Here is a 22,982-nt window from a genome sequence, read left to right on the forward strand (position 1 = left end):
TCAAAGCGGAATTTATCTTTCGCAAATACTTATAAATGAGATTGTTGGTGAGATTTTTTTATGAAAAAAAACCTAAAATAAAAAATTGCTAAAAACAAAAAGCAAAATCACAAGCTATTTTCAAATTTTTATCCCGATTTTAGTTTGGATTTACAAATTTATCAACAACTAACCTTGATTTTGAGAATGAGGTGCTAATTTATGACATGATTGATGAACAATATAAACAATGATGAATAATTTTAATTTTTTGATTTTTAATTATAATTATAAATTCGAAAATCAATTAATATTATAAAAATAAACTTGCATAATTTATAATTATGTATTTCTTTAAAATGAAATGCAATATACGAAAAGATAACATACAAAAATAAAATTTTAATACATTATGGACATTAAAAATAATTAAAAATAAAAATAAAATTACTAAATATAGGCTAATCAGATTTCGCCAAATTAGCAAATTGTGGTGTCATTTTTGAGTTAACACGGAAGAGCAGTAGATAGGCAACGAAGACCAGACCCCATCACTGATCACTAGCTAGTTCAGCGAATCAAACTATTGGCTCAATAACAATTCCTTTAATTACCAACCCATATTCAACCTTCAAGGTGAAGGCCAATCTTTCAATATTTGCCAAGGATTTGTTAAATTTACCGACAAAAAGCCTTATCCACTCACCTCTCGGTTTGTCATTCAAGTCATATTTTTGTGACTCTAAAGGCCAAGGATCACTAAGATAACAGATGGCAGGCTGCTTAAACTTATGCTGCTCAGGTTCTGCTAGTGGTAACATCACCACAAAAGCAATTTCATATGTTACTCCTAAAGAGAGATAATCTGTGTCAAGATGCCCACTCACATAAAACAAGGTATCGTACTGAGGCTGCAATATTTTGCCCACCATTATTGATGCACCATCACTGCCATGAAAACATTGACAGATACATCGTGTGAGTATGCAAGGAAGCTAAGTGAAAATTCTTGCAGCCTGTAAAGTAATTCCGTTTAATTTTTCTTCAATTACATTCATTTTGTGTTACTAAAACTCTAACAATCAAGCACACGAGCATTTCACCACCGAATGAAAAAAGAATCAAGTGAAAACACACACATGCACACAAGCACTCAAATACGTACATTGTACATGTACAGACACATACTATGAGTATGACAATCACAGACATACATGTATAAACATACTAGGACCATTAAAGTTCAATACAACTTGCCATTCAACAATTTTTTTTTTTGTAAAAAATTCTTGATAAAAAATTGGCTTGTTTTTTTAGTTTATACTCCCTCCATTCCCTTTTGATAGTTCCTTTTGGACATTTTTCACGGGAATTAATAAACACAAATAAGAATAATTAAAGTACATTGAAAAAGTAAATTGACATTGAGTATGCAAAAAAGTAGAGAGAGAAAATAATAAAAGTACATGGAAAAATAATATTTACATGGAAAGATTAAATTTGCAAATTGGAGGGAATTTGTTAAAAAAATTAGGTTAATTTTTAAATTACCACCCAACAATGTAACCATTTTCGAACTAACCACCCGTTTAATTTTTTATTCTAAATTACCACCTCTTAAATTAAATAAATACTCATATTACCACCCATTTTAAAAATCCGGTGGATTTTTCGTCTGTAGCTAGGCCCCACCTAACACTTATTTTTACCCTTTTAACTGATTTTTTCCCCGATTTTTCTCTTTAGAAACGCACTCTAAACTTTAATTCACATTTCCTTCACCAAATTCTACCAAATTTCAAAGAGAAAAATGTGAATTGAAGTTAGGAGAACATTTTTAAAGAGAAAAATCGGGGAAAAATCAGTCAAAAGGGTCAAAATAAGCGTTGGGTGGGGCCCATAGACGGAAAATCCATCGGATTTTTGAAATGGGTGGTAATCTGAGCATTTATTTAATTTAAGGGGTGGTAATTTAAAATAAAAAATTAAACGGGTGGTTAGTTCGAAAATGATTACATTGTTGGGTGGTAATTTAAAAATTTTCCAAAAAATTAATATTAATGGTTGTTGGAAAAGGCAAATGGGGTGAATATTTTGAGACTAAAATTTGCTCATAAGGGACTATTAAAAGGGGACAAAAGGAGTATATATTAGACAGTTATATATAAGTTTCCCTAGGCTGCTATTAATGATTGTGTATTGCTTCCCTAGCAATACACAATACACAATCATTAATAGCAACCTAGGGAAACATATATACAACTGTATAATAATACATATGACATAAATATCGAAGAGAATTTCACTAATCAATCACCCATGCTTTGTTATCATGATGAATATACAACGTTTTTCATATTCAGTATGACTCAACAAGATATTATAAAATGCTACCTTTTTTTTTTAGAAGAGCCAACATATAAAACTAAAGAATACAAAATAAAACACAAAATTGATATAGTAGCTTATTTTTTGTGTTCACTTATTCTCTGCACATACCTTTCTTCCGTCTGGCTCAATTCCCAGCAATTGTGATGTCCAGGAAGACAATCCGCATGTAGGTCCTCAGACACGAGTACAGAGAGGTATGTGGCGTACAACATGAAGCAATTATAGTAGTCCTCATTATACTTCATGAGCCAGTATTTCTGCATTCAATCAATTACATAAAAGGGTATTATTTAATACCAAAAAAAAAAAAGAAAAAAAAACCTTAGAATTTTGAAGTGTAGGTTGGTTACATATATTTTTTAGATCTGAGTAGAAAACTTGCCTGCTTTTTATTATTCAAGAAAACCCCAACAATAAGCTGATCATATATTTTGCTAAGGGAGGAAATGTCAATGCCAGAATCACATTGATAAATAATGGCTTCCATGTTCTGAGGTAGCTTAAGCCCTTTCTTTGACCATCCGGATTCCTCTGCTTCTTGGTTAAACTCTATGGACATTCCGAAAAACTCAAATTGTTGGAGAGTAGTAACAAAAGCCACGCCCTGAGGTAATTGATGTAACTTTCTACACCATAATATCTCTATCTTCTTAAGACTTGCCATTGCCCCTCTTTGTATCTTCCACATGTTCAAGTTCGGGAGACTCTCCAAGTAGAGCTCCTCAAGCGCAGGGAATGAGTTTATTTCACATTGGATTACAGTACCCATATAGGAATTTGACAGTTTAAGGAGCTTAAGGTGTCTCAATGTTCCAATCGCTACCATAGGGTCCTCACCCTCCATAATGCTATCCCTCAATTCTAGAGTGACTAAGTTAGACGGCAACATGATAGATAGTTTTGAGTTCACTTGTATAGGACCAACTAACACCAATTTATGGAGGAGTAGGTTACGAGATATTGGATTTACATGTTGTAATACAACACCATCTATCAATTGGCAGTGGAGAGTATGGAGTCGATCAGATACGAGGCTAGGACAACTAAAGACGGCCTCCAAATCACTTTTAGAAGACACAATCACCTTCAGCTTCTTCAGCGTTGTGCTTAATGTTGCCAACTCTCTAGAAAACCAGTGACCGAGCTCTCCACATTTCACACCCCACAACGTTTGCAAGTTTTTCAATTCACCTAATTGCAACTCTAGTAGGCTCCAAGGGGATTCTATAGGCAAAAATAGATGTCGAAGTAGCACTAATTTTTTCAAGACATTGGGGATCTGCACTGATACAGTATTATCTGAGTCAATGTTCCTATAGTCTAGGGTCAACAGATTTCTCAGTTTTCCAATTGACCTTGGAAGACAAGTAATATTCGAGGCTCGAACTCCAAGGTATCTCAAGTGAATTAAACGCCCAATTTCAGTAGGTAAGGTTCCAGAAACAGTCTTAATCCCCCAAAGATTTAACAACCTAAGCAGCTTGAAATCTTTGTGTACAACCCTCAAGTCCAATGTCTCCTTTGAATCATAAGCAGAATGCAAGATGCTAGATCTTGTCAATAATACAAGTGACCTTAAATTGGAATCTGTGGTAGGCAATAAGATGCTGGAAAAGTAAAAGTATTAGAGCTTCAAATAATTTACCATAACTTAGAAGTCTCTCTCAATTTGTTTCGTAACTAGTTACTCTACCTTGATTAATACAAAGTATATATCTAATTCAATCACTAATGCATTGCACAAGACCATATAATACAAAGAAAGTAAAGTATAGGTGCATAAATATAAAATTTCAACAATATATTTCTATTTACCTGGAATGAAGAGCAGCCCTGCGAGGTTGGATAGTTGTTGCAAAAGCATGACTAGTGCTATGACTACTTGTAGCAGTAAAAATTTGAAGAAAATTCTCCTCTTTGGCTTTTTGGACACAAAGATCACGCAATAGATCATGCAATTGAATTGCCTTTATGGTTCCTTTAAAATTGGTCCGAACTATCTTAATCATAGACCTATGACTCAATTCCTCCAAGAGCTGCATTGCTACATCTTCTTGGGACATCTCTTCATTATGTACAGTTACAAGACCTTCCGCTATCCACATCCTAGTCAACATCCCTGCTGGAATTTGACAGTCTTCAGGAAATACACATAGATACTGAAAGCAAGGCTTCAAATCATAAGGTAGATCATCATAGCTAAGTGCCAACAAATCTTGTACTCTTTGACCCGTATTTGTTTGTGTACCCTCCATCACTCTTGATCTTACTGCTGTATTCACCTGCTGCCATTCTGCAATGCTTTTCTTTCTAGTCAAAATCCCAGCTAATACTGCTATTGCCAAAGGAAGTCCTCCGCATTTCCTCAACATTTCCTTTCCCAGTGTCTCAAAATCTTCCATGTTACGATTTTTATAATGACTAAGAGCTAGCTTAGAAAACAACTCCCAGGCCTCTTTCTCATGTAAAGGTTGTAGCTCATGGGTATATGAATTATGCTCTAGGTTTGTAATAATATTTTGGTTTCGAGTGGTGATTATAATCTTGCTTCCTCTGTTCATATCCTCCCGTGGAAATGCAGGGAGAATTTCATCTAAAGCCTCTCTCCTCCACACATCGTCTAAGACCACCAAGTATGACTTTTCTTTTAAGATGCTGCGGAGCTTATCCACAAGTTCTTCCACACTCAATTTGGTATGTGGCTGGATTGTCTCATTAGGGCCACTGACCTTCTCATTAGGGCCACTGACCTTTCTTAAGATCTGAAGTAGGATATCTTCTGTTCTCCATTCTTGAGATATGAAAACCCACGCGGAACAAGCGAAACACTCCTTGACATAAGGATGATTGTAAAGCTTCCTAGCCAAGGTAGTTTTCCCAGAACCACCCATTCCCAAAATAGATAAAATATTTACTTGCAAGTTCCCCGCACCCATAAGTACTTCTACCAGCTTTCCTATATCTTTTTCCAAGCCAGCAACATATTCACCATTGTTGTCATCATGGGAGTATCTTGGTGGTGGCCGCCTCCAACATCTTTCATCATGGGGTAGTCTGTGACGTTCCCATAACTTAGTTGTCTTTCTCATTCCACAATCATTTAATTTTTCAGTTATTCGCTTCACACCCTTCTGGATCATCTCTACTTGTTTCCCAATTCTATAGACATTGGGAACACTATACATACGGCCAGCTAATCTCATGAGCCTGTGCTCTGAATGTCTCCAATCATCTCTAAAAATGTAAGTGTCAATCACATCCTCAGCTTTATAGGCGAGCTGCCTGATTTGTCGTATCAAAGTGTGTACTCCTTCTTCTTGCCTTGAATCAGCATCTTGTAGATAACTCTGCATCAACTCAAGGTCTTGTTGTAAAGCACGCACCTGTTCCTCAACACCAAATAATACGTTGATCTCTTGGATGAGTAAAGAGCCAATCCATTGGATAGTTGCTTCAACAATCGACTCTGCCATAATGGATAACTGTGTATTTGGTGTTTCTATGGTTTATCCTGGCCTCCTCAGCTGATTTCAAAGAAATGGACTGATTAGTGAGAGATTATTACTTATTTTAACTCCTATGTATAAAGAATTTACAATTGTATGACACAAAGCATGGACACTAATAATCTCTAATGCAAAAAACGAAATTGGTATTATTGGTAATGGTTTTTTTAATATGACACAATCAAGGTGGTTGCAAATAAAGAAGTAGACTAATATAGACTATCTTGAAAATGCCTAGAGAGATTCGGAAGATTTTGCATGATGACTTTTTGATAATGTTTCCTCTTTTGTCATAAAGTCATGCTTTGCAAAAGGTATGTATTCCATTTGGGAAAAACAAATATTACCATGAGTGTATTTCTTTTCTTTCTCTATGTCTCTCTCCAAGACTCCATCCCACATGCATATTTATACTTTCCAATCATGCGTTTTATGGAATTTCTAAGTTCCTTAATTGTCGTAAAAAAAACAAAGGAAATAGGCTTGTAAATAAAGGCCGGAGGGATTAATTGACTTGAATAACATTGAAAGCACCATAAACTACTCTAAGGGCCTGTCTGATTGACTGAATTGAGCTGAGTTGAACCGAACTAAACTGAATATTTTATGAGAGAAGAAAATTAAAGATAAGAACTGAAATGAAATGAACTTATTACACCTGAGCTGGGCTGAAAATAAGTTGAGGAGAACAAACCCTAACTAAACCTTTTTTTTTTATTAAAAAAATAAAATAAAATACAGCCTTAATAATATTTTCAGTACTGCTATGGGTGGTGGCCTGGTGGGAGTTGTGATGAGTGAATTTTTGCAATTGCTAGTGCCAAAAAAAAGCCAAAATAAAAACAAAATCCAAAGAATGATTCAATCAATTTAATACTTGAAATTCATCATGTATTATGAAATTGGAAATTTTCTAGAAGACCAATTTCCCTTGTTGTCGGTAGAATTAAACCTTAATTTATTCAAAAAAAAAAAAAAAAAAAAAAAAAAGTAGAATTAAACCTTACTCGCAGCTCCCAACAACTAACAACCAAGCTAAAATCTGATCTAATTCCAGTTGCAGGAAACAACACAAGACAAATCAAAGACAAAGACAATTAGCAACAAAATAATCTTAATAAATAGCAAGTACCAGAAGAGGCTAATCAGTAATCACTGGTGCTGATACTCCCATCCGTATAGCTCAAGAAGCTCTTGCCAATTCTCTGGAATTCTGGAATTGGATATGAAATTATCTCATACAAGTATCCATCTTGAATTTTCAAACCCGCGTTATGGAGGATTTTTTGCTTTTTTTTTTTTTTTTTTTTTTTGACAAGATGAGGATTCATTGTTGGTAATCAAGATTAGAAACTTGGAAGTACACTGTGAAGAAGGTCCTACAGGCTACAGCATAATTGATGCCTTTTTAGCCTAATTTTCTAGGAGCTAGACCCAGTCAATCAACCTGATTTACAAAATTTTGTCAATTAGGCGTTTTTGTGGGCCCCACACTTACCAGATAATATTTTTATAATCGTTTGTATGGTATTTGGTAACAAACGGAATTCTGCCGTTATTGTGGGCCATACAACGTGGCAAGTAACGTCGTGAACATCAAATGCAAATCATTAGCTGAATGTTACCCTTTATCCTGGGGTTTATCCTGGAATGCCATTGCCATCCCAATTTACAGCTCAGTACGCCCCAAAGCTAGTAAGAATTAAATTCGGCAGGTATGAATTGTTTTTTATTTCTTCGCAATTGACAGCTAAGTTCGACTCAGTGACCACAAATTGGAGATGATTCGTGACTAATTATGGTCGGAGAAGATCCAATTGCATGAAAGGCCATCATAATGTATCGTGGTCGGGGATGAATGATCTTCACAAAATAATGAATTAGCTTTCAAATTGGGAAAGTGAAGTTAACTTTGTTACTGCTTTGACTAACTAAGCCGTTAGTCAACAAATTTCAGTAAAGGTTAATTTCTGAACACCATCAATGTAAAGTTACATATTTACCCCAATCATTTTAATTCTCTTGACGAAAATACCCCCTGATTTACATCTTATGTCAATCAGGCTGATTAACTAGTATTTCCCCATTTTCTAGGCCACATAAACATTACTTTCTCCGTTCTTTTTTATTAGACCCGCTTTGACTTTTACACTATTCACCACCCTCCCTTTAACCGTGTTTTGTGAATAATATGTAAGGAAAAACATATTTATATTGGATCATTTTGAATTCATCTCAATAAGTACTATCATAATATATAACTTTTATATTTTTTAATTATGAAAAATTAAAGTTATTAATCGTTAAAATTTTGCATTGACAAGCGTGATAAAAGAAACAGGTCAAGTAAAAAAGAACAGAGGAAGTATGTCTTTATTGTCTTGGTAAAATTACAAACATCAGCAACTATATATATATATATATATATATATATATATATATATATATGAAAGTTAAGATTATTTTTAACAAATTTTCCAATTCAAAAATAATATAAATACGATTGAATCAAATCAAATTAACATATTTAATTCAAATTAGCAGTACATTTTTAATTAATTAAAGTAAAAACAAAAACAAATTCAATCTATTTATAACTTTGTTTTGCTCATGCTTGTTCCTGATTGTCCTATCTTTATGTTATTCATAAATATCAACCATTTTTTTTATGAGGGAGCCCCAGTTCATCTTCATGATGGACAAAAAACGTTTATCCAGTGGCAGCTCCATAAATTAATCAATATAAAATCCCAATCATCACGGCTAAATAAATCAACATTACTAGGGTCCTCATTTGACAAAAGTTTTTGATTTATTTACAAAAATGCCACTAAATAAACGTTTTTCTGTTTATCATGAAGATGAACTTGTATTTTCTCATTTTTTTTTATGTAGTGAAATTGATTTTCATCTTTGATTGAGCAATTTTGTGCTTGCATGTTTGAGTGGTTAAAATAATAATTGAAAGATTTTTTGTAATTTTTGTTGAGAAGAATAAAGGATTTGATAATGTTAAAATGGTGGGTTGCGAAATTAGGGAGAAAAGGTAGGGAAAGAAAAAGTGGAGAGAGAAATGAAATTGAAATTTTGATTATTTTTCAATTTATTTTCACTTACATAATCTCATAACTTTTTATGTTATTTTGTTTTAAACATATGTTATTTCACTTAATATGTTGGAGTATCATGAATTCATGAGCATGATACTCTAGTAATACCTAATACTAACTCGGTGGTGGGTGGCAAGGATTTTTTTTTTTTTTTTTTTTTTATATTAAAAAGGTTGTCTATCTAATGTAATTATATAATTAATAATTAATTAAAATTTATTATATTATTTTTAATTAAAATAATGACTTGTTTAGTAGGTTGTAGGTTATTAAGCTTATTAAAAGAATATACCTTCAAAAGTCAACTTATTTTAGGTTAATCGAAAAGTTGGCTTATTTTGAACTAACCACCCAAAAATTGACTTATTCTTGACAAATTTTCATTTGAACAATGAATATATTTTTTTTTTTTGACACAATTTGAACAATGAATATTACTACTATTACTATTACTATTATTATTATTTAAAAAAGAAAGAAAACAAAAAAAAAGCAATGCATGAGAACGAAATATCTTAATATCTTTTTAAACAAACAAAAAAAATGTATGGATGATTTTGACTATAGAAATGAAGTGATAAAATTTGTAAGGTTTCACTGGAGTAGTAGCAACGAAGACTGATACCAACGACTTGCTCAAAGACTTCACTTTTTAGTTTTTATTGACTTGTCAATCACGTTTATTGCCATGATTGTTTTTTTTTTTTGACACCCAAAACAGAATACAAGACATCATTATGGACGGAGCCACTGAAGGAGTTTGACAGTACGTGACTTAAATAATTTGAGCTTAATTGAATACAATTACTTTTGTAATTAATTAGTGTTGCTACATGCTTGTAAGACCCGTACATACTTAACTAAGGCCTCCTAAGAAATTCTGACAACAACTTTTTTGGTTCATTCATTTAAAGAAAATTAATCAAATATAAAAACTAAAAAACTTAATAAATTAGAGGAATGAAAACTTGGAACACTTGGCTTCTTGTAACCATATAGTTAATCACATGAGCTTAATTTGTATGCATAATTAACGTAGTTTACAGATGATGATATCAACAAGTTGAAGGGGGGACAATCATGGGCTTCTTCGCTTGGTTATCTTCGCTTGTGAATTTGCGGTACAAGTTGGAAGGCCCACTCCCTAATTTTTTGTCCAACATGACCTTCTTGAGATTCCTTGACCTCTCAAATACCAATTTGAATACATTATTAACCTTAATGACTAACGGTGTTAACCTCCGTTGGTCATTAATGACATGTTGTGACATTTCCATAAAACTGAAGGTTATATGGTGTATTAGAAAGTTTTTGGTGGTATACGGTGAATTAAGCTTAAACTCAGGGCTTGTTCATATTTACTGAATAGAGCTGAACTGAACTGAACTGATTGGAGCTGAACTGAACTGAATTGAACTGAACTGAACTGATTGGAACTGAACTGAACTGAACTGAACTAAACTAAACTAAGCTAAAATGAATATTTTATGAGAGAGGGAAATTAAGAGCTGAACTGAACTGAACTGATTGAAACTGAACTGAACTGATTGGAGCTGAACTGAAGTGACCTGAAAATAAGTAAATATGAACAGGCCCTCAGTGGTATTTGGTGAAAAATCCGTTAATTAATTTAAAAGATCTTTCTAGATTCTTACCATTAAAAAATGACTTGACCAAGAATGATGACTTCTTTAAAAATTACTTATTGAATTAGATTAACTTGCCACTCGCACTTATTACGTTGCATATAATTAAGCTTAGCTTAGTAAGTCACTGTTAGTTTAATGAATTTATTATAGTGTTTAGATTTGGGAGTTTGCACAAATATAGATTTGTTTATGTCTAAACTAGTCAGCCTTTTGTTTAATGGGATTAGGTTTTAGTAGCTTAATTATTTAGGCTAACCTAAGCTTAATTACGCATGTTCGTATGGCAGTTTATTAAATTGTTATGAATTCCTTTACCCGACGTACCGAGAAATTTCCTCTAGTGGCAATTTCGAGAAAGTCTCATCCATAATTAGAGTTGTCAAACCTTGAATCGAGTAAGAAAATAAAGTAATTCATACATTATTTGTGGTCTTGTGGATATGGCTTAGTATTATAAATGTCCGTATCTACACCTTGCCACTTATTATACGAGAGAATAAATCTCTAGTATGTAATGCACATTATTTCATAGAGAAATTACCACATCAAAAATTCAAATATGTTGAGAAACAAATTTATATCCCAACATTTTAAGCATTTTTCAAGATCTCCCTTTGCTTATGCTAGGCAAATAAGCTCAAAACCTCTGTTAGCTAAAGATCATCAGCACTATGTTGCAAGCAGCAGCGTGAACTCGAGTGACTATTTGGAGACGAAGATGAAGGCAATGCACCGCCAACAGCAGCAGTTATCGCGGCATAGTAATAGAACCAGCATATACCGCGTACCAGAAAAACTACGACACATTAAACCAAGAGCTTATGCGCCTCAATTCATATCCATTGGCCCCTACCATCGTGGTTTGCCTGAGCTGCAGGCTTCAGAGAAGCTTAAGTGGCTCTCGATGAACCGCCTTGTTGGCTTAGGTGAACAAACAAGGGGTAAATTAGATAAATTGGTGGCTGATTTAGAAGATATAGAGCATGAAGCTCGACAATATTACTCGGAAGATGTTAAAATAACTCAATTAAGCCGAGATGAGTTTGTAAATATGATGCTTCTTGATGGATGTTTCATAGTTGAGCTCTTTAAAGAGCTTAATGAAAACAAATTCGCGTCTTCAACAACACTTCTCCCCAAGAGGTGGATGTTACCTGCTGTTCGTCGAGACCTTATAACTCTTGAGAATCAACTTCCTATGATTGTCCTTGAGAAGATCTTCGACGAAACTAGGACAAAATCGATGGAGGAGACCTCGTTAGAATGGCTTGCTCTATGCTTCTTCAACCCGTTGATGTTTAGAGATGATAAATTACTACAACGAAGCTATGAATCAATTGCAAGCAATCCTAAGAGAAGTACTCATCATCACTTGCTTGACCTCTTCCACGCTAGCATCACTCCAGGGGATAAGGAGAAGCGAGTCTTGGATTCGACACAGCCTCTAGAGCTAAAGTTCGAGAGAGGAGTGTTAAGGATGCCGAGTTTACAAATTGACAATCATACAGAAAGCTTCTTCAGGAACATCGTTGCCTACGAACAATGCCACCACGTATGCAACCCGGACATAACAACATATCTGTTCTTTCTCGACAAGCTCATTAACTCAACTAAAGACGTCGAGCTTCTACACTATCAAGGTGTGATACAACACACATTAGGGAGTAACAAACAAGTAGCTAAGCTAGTCAATAAACTTTGCATCGAAGTAGAACATGATGGTAAGGAGTCTTATTTGCATGATGTGGTGAAAGATATTAATGAGTATTCTAATAGGTGGTCGAGTAAGGCCAAGGCTAAACTAAAACATGATTATTTCTGTAATGTGTGGGTTGGTATCTCGACGATAGCTGCTCTGTTGCTGCTCTACCTTACCTTACTGCAGACGAGCTGCGACGTGAAGCAGCACCTGCAGGAAAACAAGGGATTGTGGATTGGACTTCACTTGTTTCTTATTGATCCTGTTGAGTGGTTTCATGATTTTGTTGACTCTGCTTCAAAATATAAAGAATGAGAAGTAGATCCTGTATTTTTAGTATTGCATTTGAATTTGTTTTATTAATAATTATCTGTCTTCTTTGTTCTTCAAGCTTGAGGAACTACTAGGAGTATGCTGCTAAGAACTACTAGGAAATGACAGATAACATGTTTTAAAAGTATATGTGCTACACTACTATTTGTTTTTGTGTTGGGTAAAGTTAGCTTTATACATTTACCTTTTTCTAGCACTAAAAAATTATCCCATGACATACTTTTCAAAGTTAGCACTCAAATGTTATAATTCCACAGACAAATATAGCACATACATTAAATGTATTTTTATTCTCAATGAACATCATACGTGATTTTACGCTCTCTCCGCTTTCGTTAATTTCCATGAAAAATAAGGAGCCATATTTTTGTATTGATGTATAATTTTAGTTAAGCTATCATGCTTGCTTTGTTCCAAAATATTTGTCGCATATGAAGTATCAAGTATGGTATAAATGATCAATAAGTATGGTATAAATTATCAATTATCTACTAAAAATGAATGAAAGATATGTACAAACATCTCCAAAAAGCGCTTTTTAAAACGCTCCCCATGTATTAGTATTACTGTATAACTTATGAAATTAACTACATACTGCTCATATTATATAACACTTGCATTATTTAGACTTTTAAATTATTCATACACTCTTCTTTAATGAGTAATATCTTGATTTCTTGATCAATATTCATTGTTTGACTTCTTATACTTGTACTACGGAGAGCTGTCAAAATTTGACCCGATTCGAAATACCGACTCAAACCCGATTATTCCGACCCATCTGTACCCGAAAAAATGGTGATTCAAACCCGACCTGAAACCAACCCTAGACCTGAGTTGACCCGAGTATGTGAGACCCGAACCTGAACATGAAATAACCTGGATATGACCCGACCCGAATGTAACCCGTAAATTATTGACCTGAACCTAACCCGACTTGAACCGAAATTGACCCAAACCCATTTTAACCCGTCAAAGTTCGAATTTTAAACACCGGCCCTCGAAACCTCCAAAATTTCTCAAAAAGCGTGGATATTAGCCTTAAATTATGGAATTTTTTGACATTTTTTCGCTTATAAATAAAAATTGTCGAATTGTTTACCATGGTCTCTAATACCCGATGACCCGACCCAAATGACCCAACCTGAATGACCCGACACATGACCCGAAATTGACTCAAAAATGACCCAAAACCCGAAACTGCCTTTAAACGACCAATTTACCGGCTTACAACTTGCACCGATTTTTCATTAACTTAGGTCTACCTTAAACATTTATGACAACAAATAATAATCATATATGATTCCAAACAGTATTATATGACACCGTGATGTATCCCCTAAAATTTCAAGACATTTCGACATCGGGCCCCGAAACCTCCAAAATTTCTCAAAAAGCATGGATATTAGTCTTCAACTTTTGAATTTTTTGACTTTTTCGCTTGGAAATAAAAATTGACGAAATATTTACCATGGTATCTAACACCCTCCGAGAGTCCAATTGGATTGGTGGAACCATCCAATTTGTCTTTAAATGACCAATTTAATTACCGGTTTACAACTAACACGGATTTCATTAACTCAAACCTACTACGAACATTTATGACAACATATAATGATCATATATGGTTCCAAACGCATTATATAACCCGAGATGTGTCCCCTAAAATATAAAATACCTTTCTACACCGAGCCCCGAAATGTCCAAAATTTCTCAAAAAGCGTGGATATTAGCCTTCAATTTTGAAATTTTTTGATTTGTTTTTTGCCCGAAAATAAAAATTGTCGAAATGTTTACCATTGTCCCTAATATCCTCTGGGAGTTCAATTGGGTGGGTGGAACCATCCAATTTGTTTTAAACGTCCAATTTACCGGTTCACAACTTACACCGATTTCATTAATTCAAGCCTACCACAAAAATTTATGACAACAAATAATGATCATATGTGGTACAAACGACATTAAATGTCCCCGAGATGTATCCCATAGAATTTCAAGACTTTTCGAATCGGGCCCTGAAACCTCCAAAATTTCTCAAAAAACATGGATATTAGCCTTCAATTTTGAAAATTTTGACTTTTTTTTTTCGCCCGGGAATATAAACTGCTGAAATATTTTTTTCATGCTCCTTAATACCGTCCGGGAGTCCTATTGGGTGTGTGGAACCATTCAATTTGCTTTTTAACGACCAATTTATCGGTTTACAACTTGCACCGATTTTTCAATAACTCAATCCTATCTTAAATATTTATGACAACAAATAATGATCTTATATGCTTCCAAACGTTATAATATGACCCAGAGATGCATCCCCTAAAATCTCAAGGATTTTCGACACCGACCCTCGAAACCTCCAAAAACTCTCAAAAAACGTGAATATAAGCCTTAAATTATGGAATTTTTTTGACCTTTTTCGCCTTTAAATAAAAATTGCCGAAGTTTTTACCATGGTCCTTAATACCCTACTAAAGTCCAATTAGGTGGGTGGAACCATCTAAATTGCCTTTAAACAACATATTTACTGGTTTACAACTTGCACCGATTTCATTAACTCAAGTCTACCACGTACATTAATGACAACAAATAATGATTATATATGGTTCCAAACGACATTATATAACCCCAAATGTATTCTCTAAAATTTCAAGACTTTTCGACACCGGGCTTCGAAACCTCTAAAATTTCTCAAAAAGCGTGGATATGGACTTCAATTTTGGAATTTTATAACTTTTTTTCGCACGAAAATAAAATTTGCCGAAATATTTTCCATGATCACTAATACTCTGCGGGAATCTGATTGGGTGGATGGAACCATCCAATTTGCTTTTAAACGACCAATTTACCGATTTACAACTTGCATCGATTTCATTAACACAAGCCTACCACGAACATTTGAGACTACATATAATGATCAATATAAATGGTTCCAAATGGCATTATATGTCCTTGAGGTATATCCCCTAAAATTTCAATGATTTTCAACACCGGGCCTCGAAACCTTAAAAATTTTTCAAAAAGCATGGATATTAGCCTTCAATTTTGGAATTTTTTGAATTTTTTTCGCTCGAAAATAAAAATTGTCAAAATGTTTACCATGGTCCCTAATATCCTCCGGGAGTCCAATTGGGTGGGTGGAACCATCCAATTTGCCTTTAAAAGGCCAATTTACCGGTTTACAACTTTCATCGATTTCATTAACTCAAGCTTACCACTAACATCTATGACAACATACAATGATCATATATGGTTCCAAACGACATTATATGACTCCCAGATGTATTCCCTAAATTCTCAAGACTTTGCAGCATCGTGCCCCGAAACCTCCAAAATTTCTGAAAAAAGGCGAATATTAGCTTTAATTTTGGAAATTTTTGACTCTTTTTCGCCAGAAAATAAAAGTTACCGAAATGTTTACCATGGTCTTTAATACCCTCCGGCATTCCAATTGGGTGGGTGGAACCATCCAATTTGCCTTTAAACGACCAATTTACCGATTTACAACTTGCACCCATTTCATTAACTCAAGCCTACCATGAACATTTATGACAACAAATAGTGATCATATATGTTTCCAAACGACATTATATGACTTCAAGATGTATTCCCCTAGAATCTCAAGACTTTTCGATACTGGTCCCTGAAACCTCCAAAATTTCTCAAAAAGCGTGGATATTAGCCTTTAATTTTGGAATATTTAGACTTTTTTCACCAGGAAATAATAATTGTCGAAATGTATACCATGGTCCCTAATACCCTTCGGGAGTCCAATTGGTTGGGTGGAACCATCCAATTTGCCTTTAAACGACCTATTTACCGGTTTATAACTTGCACCGATTTCATTAACTCAAGTCTACCACGATTATTGATGACAACAAATAATGATCATATATGGTTCCAAACGGCATTAAATGACCCTGAGATGTATCCCGTTGAATTTCAAGATTTTTCGACACCGAGCCCCGAATCCTCTAAAATTTCTCAAAAGGGTGGATATTAGCCTTCAATTTTTAAATTTTTGACTTTTTTCGCCCGAAAATACAAATTGCCGAAATGTTTACCATGGTCCATAATACCGTCCGGGAATCCTATTGGGTGGGTGGAACCATCCAATTTGCCTTTAAACGGCCAATTTACTGGTTTACAACTTGCACCGATTTTTCATTAACTCAAGCCTATCTTAAACATTTATGACAACAAATAATGATCATATATGGTTCCACACAACATTATATGAACCGAGATGTATCCCCTAAAATTTCAAGACTTTTCGACATCAGGCCCCGAAACCTCCAAAATTTTTCAAAAAGCGTGGATATTAGTCTTCATTTTTTGAATTTTTTTACTTTTTTCGCTCGAAAATAAAAATTGACAAAATGTTTACCATGGTACCTAATACCTTTCGGGAGTCCAATTGGATTGGTGGAACCATCCAATTTGCCTTTAAATGGCCAATTTAATTAATTACTGGTTTACATCTTGCACAGATTGCATTAACTCAAGCCTACTACAAACATTTATGACAACATATAATGATCATATATGGTTCCTAACGGCATTATATGACCCTGAGATGTATCTCCTAAAATATTAATACTTTTCTACACCGAGTCCCGAAACCTCCAAAATTTCTCAAAAAGCGTGGATATTAGCCTTCAATTTTGAAATTTTTTGATTTTTTTTCCGCCCGTAAATAAATATTGTCGAAATGTTTACCATTGTCCCTAATACCATATGGGAGTCCAATTGGGTGCGTGGAACCATCCAATTTGGCTTTAAACGTTCAATTTACCGGTTTACAACTACTTGCACCGATTTCATTAATTCAAGCCTACCATGTACGAACATTTATGACAACAAATAATGATCATATATGGTTCCAAACAACATTATATTTCCCCGAGATGTATGCCATAGAAATTCAAGACTTTTCGACACCAGTCCCCAAAACCTCCAAAATTTCTCAAAAAACGTGGATATTAGCCTTTGATTTTGGAATTTTTTGACTTTTTTTCGCCCTGAAATAAAAATTGCCGAAATGTTTACCATTGTCACTAATATCCTTCGAGAGTCCAATTGGGTGTGTAGAACCATTCAATTTGCTTTTAAATGGCCAATTTATCGGTTTACAACTTGCACTGATTTACCGGTTTACAACGGCCAATTTAATTAACTTGCACCGAACCCGACTTGAACCGAAATCGACCCAAACTCGTTTTAACCCGTCAAAACCCGAATTTAACCCAACTTGTTACAAACCCGACCCGAAATCAACTCGACTTGTTATTGACCTGACCCAAATTCAACCTGACTTGTTATTGACCCGACCCGAATTTTACAATACCTATTACTTACCCAACCCAAAATTTTAACTCGATCTGTTACTAACCTGACTCGAAATTAACACGACTTGTTATTTACCCGACCTAAATTCAACCCAAATTGTTACTGATCCGATTTCAAATCACCTCAAATGTAATTAAGACCACCTTATTATTGTTGATCAAAGCATTTTGTCTTGGGGAGACCAAGTCGGTCCAGGCCTACAAAAGAAAGGAGCATCATACTCAAATTTAAGAGTTAAATATAGTATATATTTGTTGTATGGTCAAAGGAGATAATTATCTTCCTAAATTATAGACTATACTTCTCTAGTATATTGCCATATATATTATAGTCAAAGGAATTAATTAGCTTGATAAAAATGATAATTATCTATTTATTGTTAGTTGAATCCGAATATGACCTGACTTGGAAATGACCCGACCTGATTGTAACCGGCAAATTATTGACTTGAACATAACCCGACTTGAATCCGAGAATGGCCCAACTTGGAAATGACCCAACCTGATTATAACCCGCAAATTATTGACTTGAACCGAACCCGACTTGAACTCAAGAATGACCGGACTTGAAAATGACCCAACTTGATTATAATTCGAAATTATTGACCTGAACCTAATCCGACTCGAACCCGAGAATGACCCGACCTGATTATAACCTGCAAATTATTGACTTGAACCGAACCCGACTTGAACTCGAGAATTACCCACGTTTTAACCCGTGAAAACCTGAACTAAACCCGTCCTATTGTTCACCCGACCGAATGTAACTCGACTCGTTATTAACCCGACCTAAATCGACCCAAATCCGATAAGAAGTATGACCCGACATGACCCGAGTCAAACATGACCCAACCCAAACCCGACCGGTATAGGTTATGGAATTAATTTAAATTGACCCAACCCGAGTTGACCTGACCCGCTCTTACCCGACCCGTTTACCCGAATTGACAGCTCAAGTAATACGTATGTAATTAACTTGCCACTTGCTCTTTCTGTAATTAAGCTATAACGTTCCTTAATTAATAATTAAGATGTTACGTTATCGAGATTCATGCAATTAGAGTGTAACTAGTGGACCTAGCTAGCAATGACAGTGTTAAAAAATTGAATATATAACCACCTTCGGATATATTACTACTCCACTAGTTTATTTAGCGAGTCAATAGCTCAGTTTTGATAATAACGTTTGAATCTGGAAGTTTTAGATCGTAGGAAGTATTAATATCTTTTAACCTTGATCCATGATTTCATTAAAGTATTCAACTATAGAAAACTTATTTTGACTTAATTCACACAAAAACAGTTCAGATAATATTAATTTAAAATTTCAAACACAATAAGTTTAGCAAAATACAAAGTAAGCTCGATAACTTGAATTAAACAAATCCTTGATAAAGTCAAAGCATCACTTTAGGTCAATTTAAACTATGATATAGAGTACGGACTACGAAGTAGTAATAATTAGCGTACATGTTCAATTCAAATCCCTAAGTCAAGAACGAGTTATTGCTAACATGTCTTATTAGGGCATTTAATAATTTTGAAGTCTAATTTATTTCTACAAAGTCTTCTACTCCTTCTAAATTTGGTACTATATTTACATCAAAGTCCTCCATGTAGTTAGAGTTATCAAAATTTAACCCCATTCAAGAAAAAAGGCTTAAATCACCTTTAGATTCATTTCAGTCTTTTGATCTTATTTGCTCTTTAAATTAGCTCTGTTTCATTTCCCCTCATTTGTATAACACACAACAATATAATATCTATCAAAAGTCAAAAAGAATGCTTAGGAACAAATCTAAATCTCTACATTTACACTATTTCATAAGATTTTCCTTTCTCGAACCTTACATCTAGAGGTTGGGTGTCACATAGAACTCGTGTATTGATCCCGGCTTCTTTTAGCTTAGTCATTGAGTGGTACATGTGAGGCTCAGTGCCTCGCTTCACTTTGTTCCCAAGTGTGATACTAGAATGGAAGAGATCAAGCAAGTGTTGAGCATTCCGAGGGTTGTTCTCTGTTGCTACAACAAAGCCTCACACTTGGTTGATCTCTTCCATTCTAGTATCACACTTGGGAACAAAGTGAAGCGAGGCACTGAGCCTCACATGTACCACTCAATGACTAAGCTAAAAGAAGCCGGGGTCAATACACGAGTTCTATGTGACACCCAACCTCTAGATGTAAGGTTCGAGAAAGGAACACTTAAGATTTCAAGCTTGCAAATCGACAATCACACAGCCAGCTTCTTAAGGAACATTGTGGCTTACGAGCAATGCCACCACGAATGTTGTCCGGACATGACAACATATCTGCTCTTTCTAGGCAAGCTCATTAAATCGACTGAAGACGTGAAGCTTCTACACGACGAAGGGGTTATACTGCACTATATATTTAGGCAGCAACAAACAGGTTGCTAAGCTTATCAACGATGTTTGCCTCGAATTAGTACATGATGGTGAGGATTCTTATTTGTATTATGTGGTGGAACGTCTTGATATCCATTTTGGTACTTGGTTGGTTAAGGCCAAAGCTAGGCTAAAACAAAGTTACTCAGACAATTTATGGGTTGGTAACTACTTGTCTATGTTGAAGAGTTTCAAAAAATTAATCACTATGCTTTAAGATTCATAGGCTAATTGATTGAACCACAAGATCGATCCCAGCCGGGCTTGCCTTAGGAGAGCAATTGGATTTGTAACTCCGATATTTATTAGTTGCAACTTTGGAATATTTTATATCTCACAAATAATACCCTAATATTTTATAAAATTTATGTTGTCATTGTATTTCAAGGATTATGAATTGAATTGAATCCAAATATTAAATGATAGAAGTATTTATTTTTTGAGTGAAAATTTGTTATGAGATTATTGAATATGATAGAAGTATTTTTATTTTTTGAGTGAAAATTTGTTATGAGATTATTGAACATTGACTATTTTTGTATAGTCAATCAGTATGCCTAAATTTATGGTCAAGTTTCGGGGCTTTTAAAATTCTAATTAACTAGCTTAGAGTAGTTCCTTACTACGAGTAAGTATTACTCCGTATATTCCATCTATCGTAACTAGTAACTACAGAGTAATAGAGTATACATATTATATATACTCCCTCCATTTCGAGATAATGGCTATTTGTACTTCTCTTGCTTAATTGGGGTACTTGTACGGTAAATTATTGTAATTACCACGTACCTTCAAATGGATTGATCTCGAGATGTATGTACTTGGATCCTTGACCCAATTAATTCTCACAAAGACCAAGAAACATGTGCATTTGCTTACAAATTTGGTAAATTATAGTACAATTAGCAATCTAGCATTGATGAGTATTTCTAGTAACATGCATAATTTATAGATTTTGAAGAACTTTCACGTCTACTTTAACTTAATTTGACCCAATATTCAACTTAATAAAATTACGAAGTACTAATTAAGTCTGATCTACATTATAAAATATAATGAGGATTGAAGTTTTAAATCTAATAGCTAGGCATATCACTTTATCATCTACTCTTTAATTTAGACATCAAAAATTCACAATGTTGCAAGGTTCAGTGAAGCTAGCTTTATTTGTTGTTCTTTTGGCTTCTGTATTATGTAAGTCTCTAATTTATTACTTCCTAAATGTATGTGATATATATTTCTCTATATATTTGAACTTTCATGCATGTAAATATGTTCAAGTTAAAACTAAATGAAGCATGCATATGTATATTAATTTTGTATTTTTGTAAAATTATATTGCGTGTTGTAACTATAGAATTGGGACATTGTGATAACTAACTACTATTTCGGATTCCTGAATGGAGCGAGTGAGTGTAATGATTATTATAATTACATTTGAGATGGTTCAAGCATACTCAAAATTCAATTTGTCACTTTTTTTCATTTTACCATAGGTTTTGCTCCATTCACAATTGAAGCCAAGCATAGAAGAGTCATGGTTCATAGTAAACAACATCATGATTGTGATAGTCCCGGTGCATCATCAACTACACCACCGCCAATATCGACACCATTACCGGCTTCTCCACCATTCACACCATTGATGACACTTTCGCCTCCACCAACACCGGCCCCAACGGAAGCTGAGCCACCACGACCGGAAGTGGGAGTACCAACAATAGTTTTGCCGCCAGGATATCAATTCACACCTTTTCGTGTACGTTTATGTGGTTACCCTTGCAAAAATAGAAGCGACTGTGATTGGCCTTGCATGGTTTGTTGTGCTAATAGCACTTGTTGTAAAAAGGAATATCCATGATTTCATATATTATGGAAATTATTAGTGATAAATTTATTTTATTTAACTCCTTTTATTACCTCTAATGTTAGTTAATAGTTGCTTGAAATTCACTATAATTTCATGTCATATTATTGCAATGCTCCATATATCTATTAAATATGGGTAAGTATGGCCTTTTTTAATTTTATTTGATGGGATTATGGGAATAGATGCATGACCTTGTTATATACTCCATTAGAGATGACTTAGAGTTTCAACTAAACAAATCATAACCATAATATATAAAATAAACAATTCATCCCATAATTATTATAGGTATGTACTACTTTGTATTTCATTTTAGATGGTTTTCAAGACGTACCTTTAACCATCAATTTTCTTACATATGCTTTAAATTAAATTTACATATTGAGATGAATCTAATAATATCTCACATGAATATTTTTTGTATGTATTAATGATATTTTTTTAGTCAAAGTTTAAAAGTTTAACAAAGAAATAGGAAATATTGAGTAGCACAATTTATGAAATTGAGGGAACATATAATACTCTCTCCGTCCCAAAAAGAACAACCTATTTGGCCAAAACTTTGTCCCAAAAAGAATGACCCATTTGCATTAAAACACCACCAATTTGCAATTATATTTGTGCAAAATTAGCTTCCCCATATAAAAATTTCATTTTCCATGTTATTTTATTACTTCCTCTTTCTCTTCCAATA

The 22,982-nt window shown here is 34.2% G+C and overlaps 2 protein-coding genes across 2 annotated transcripts; one reads left to right on the forward strand and one right to left on the reverse strand.

Moving 5' to 3' along the window:
* Positions 1–292: 292 nt before the first annotated feature.
* Positions 293–7,227, reverse strand: LOC145631703 (putative disease resistance protein At1g50180). Its single transcript, XM_081683859.1, has 5 exons — positions 7,009–7,227; positions 4,186–5,894; positions 2,753–3,977; positions 2,479–2,627; positions 293–927 (listed from the first exon to the last, which is right to left on the reverse strand). Exons 2-5 carry the CDS (start codon positions 5,841–5,843, stop codon positions 558–560), a joined length of 3,402 nt encoding a protein of 1,133 aa, XP_081539985.1. The 5' UTR covers positions 5,844–5,894; positions 7,009–7,227; the 3' UTR covers positions 293–557.
* A 3,967-nt stretch (positions 7,228–11,194) lies between these two features.
* On the forward strand, positions 11,195–12,649 carry LOC145632496 (UPF0481 protein At3g47200-like). Its single transcript, XM_081684876.1, has one exon. It carries the CDS (start codon positions 11,195–11,197, stop codon positions 12,647–12,649), a length of 1,455 nt encoding a protein of 484 aa, XP_081541002.1.
* The last annotated feature ends 10,333 nt before the right edge of the window (positions 12,650–22,982 follow it).

The sequence above is a fragment of the Chenopodium album genome, chromosome 5 (genome assembly GCF_948465745.1).
Source record: "Chenopodium album chromosome 5, dcCheAlbu1.1, whole genome shotgun sequence".
Lineage (NCBI taxonomy): Eukaryota > Viridiplantae > Streptophyta > Magnoliopsida > Caryophyllales > Amaranthaceae > Chenopodium > Chenopodium album.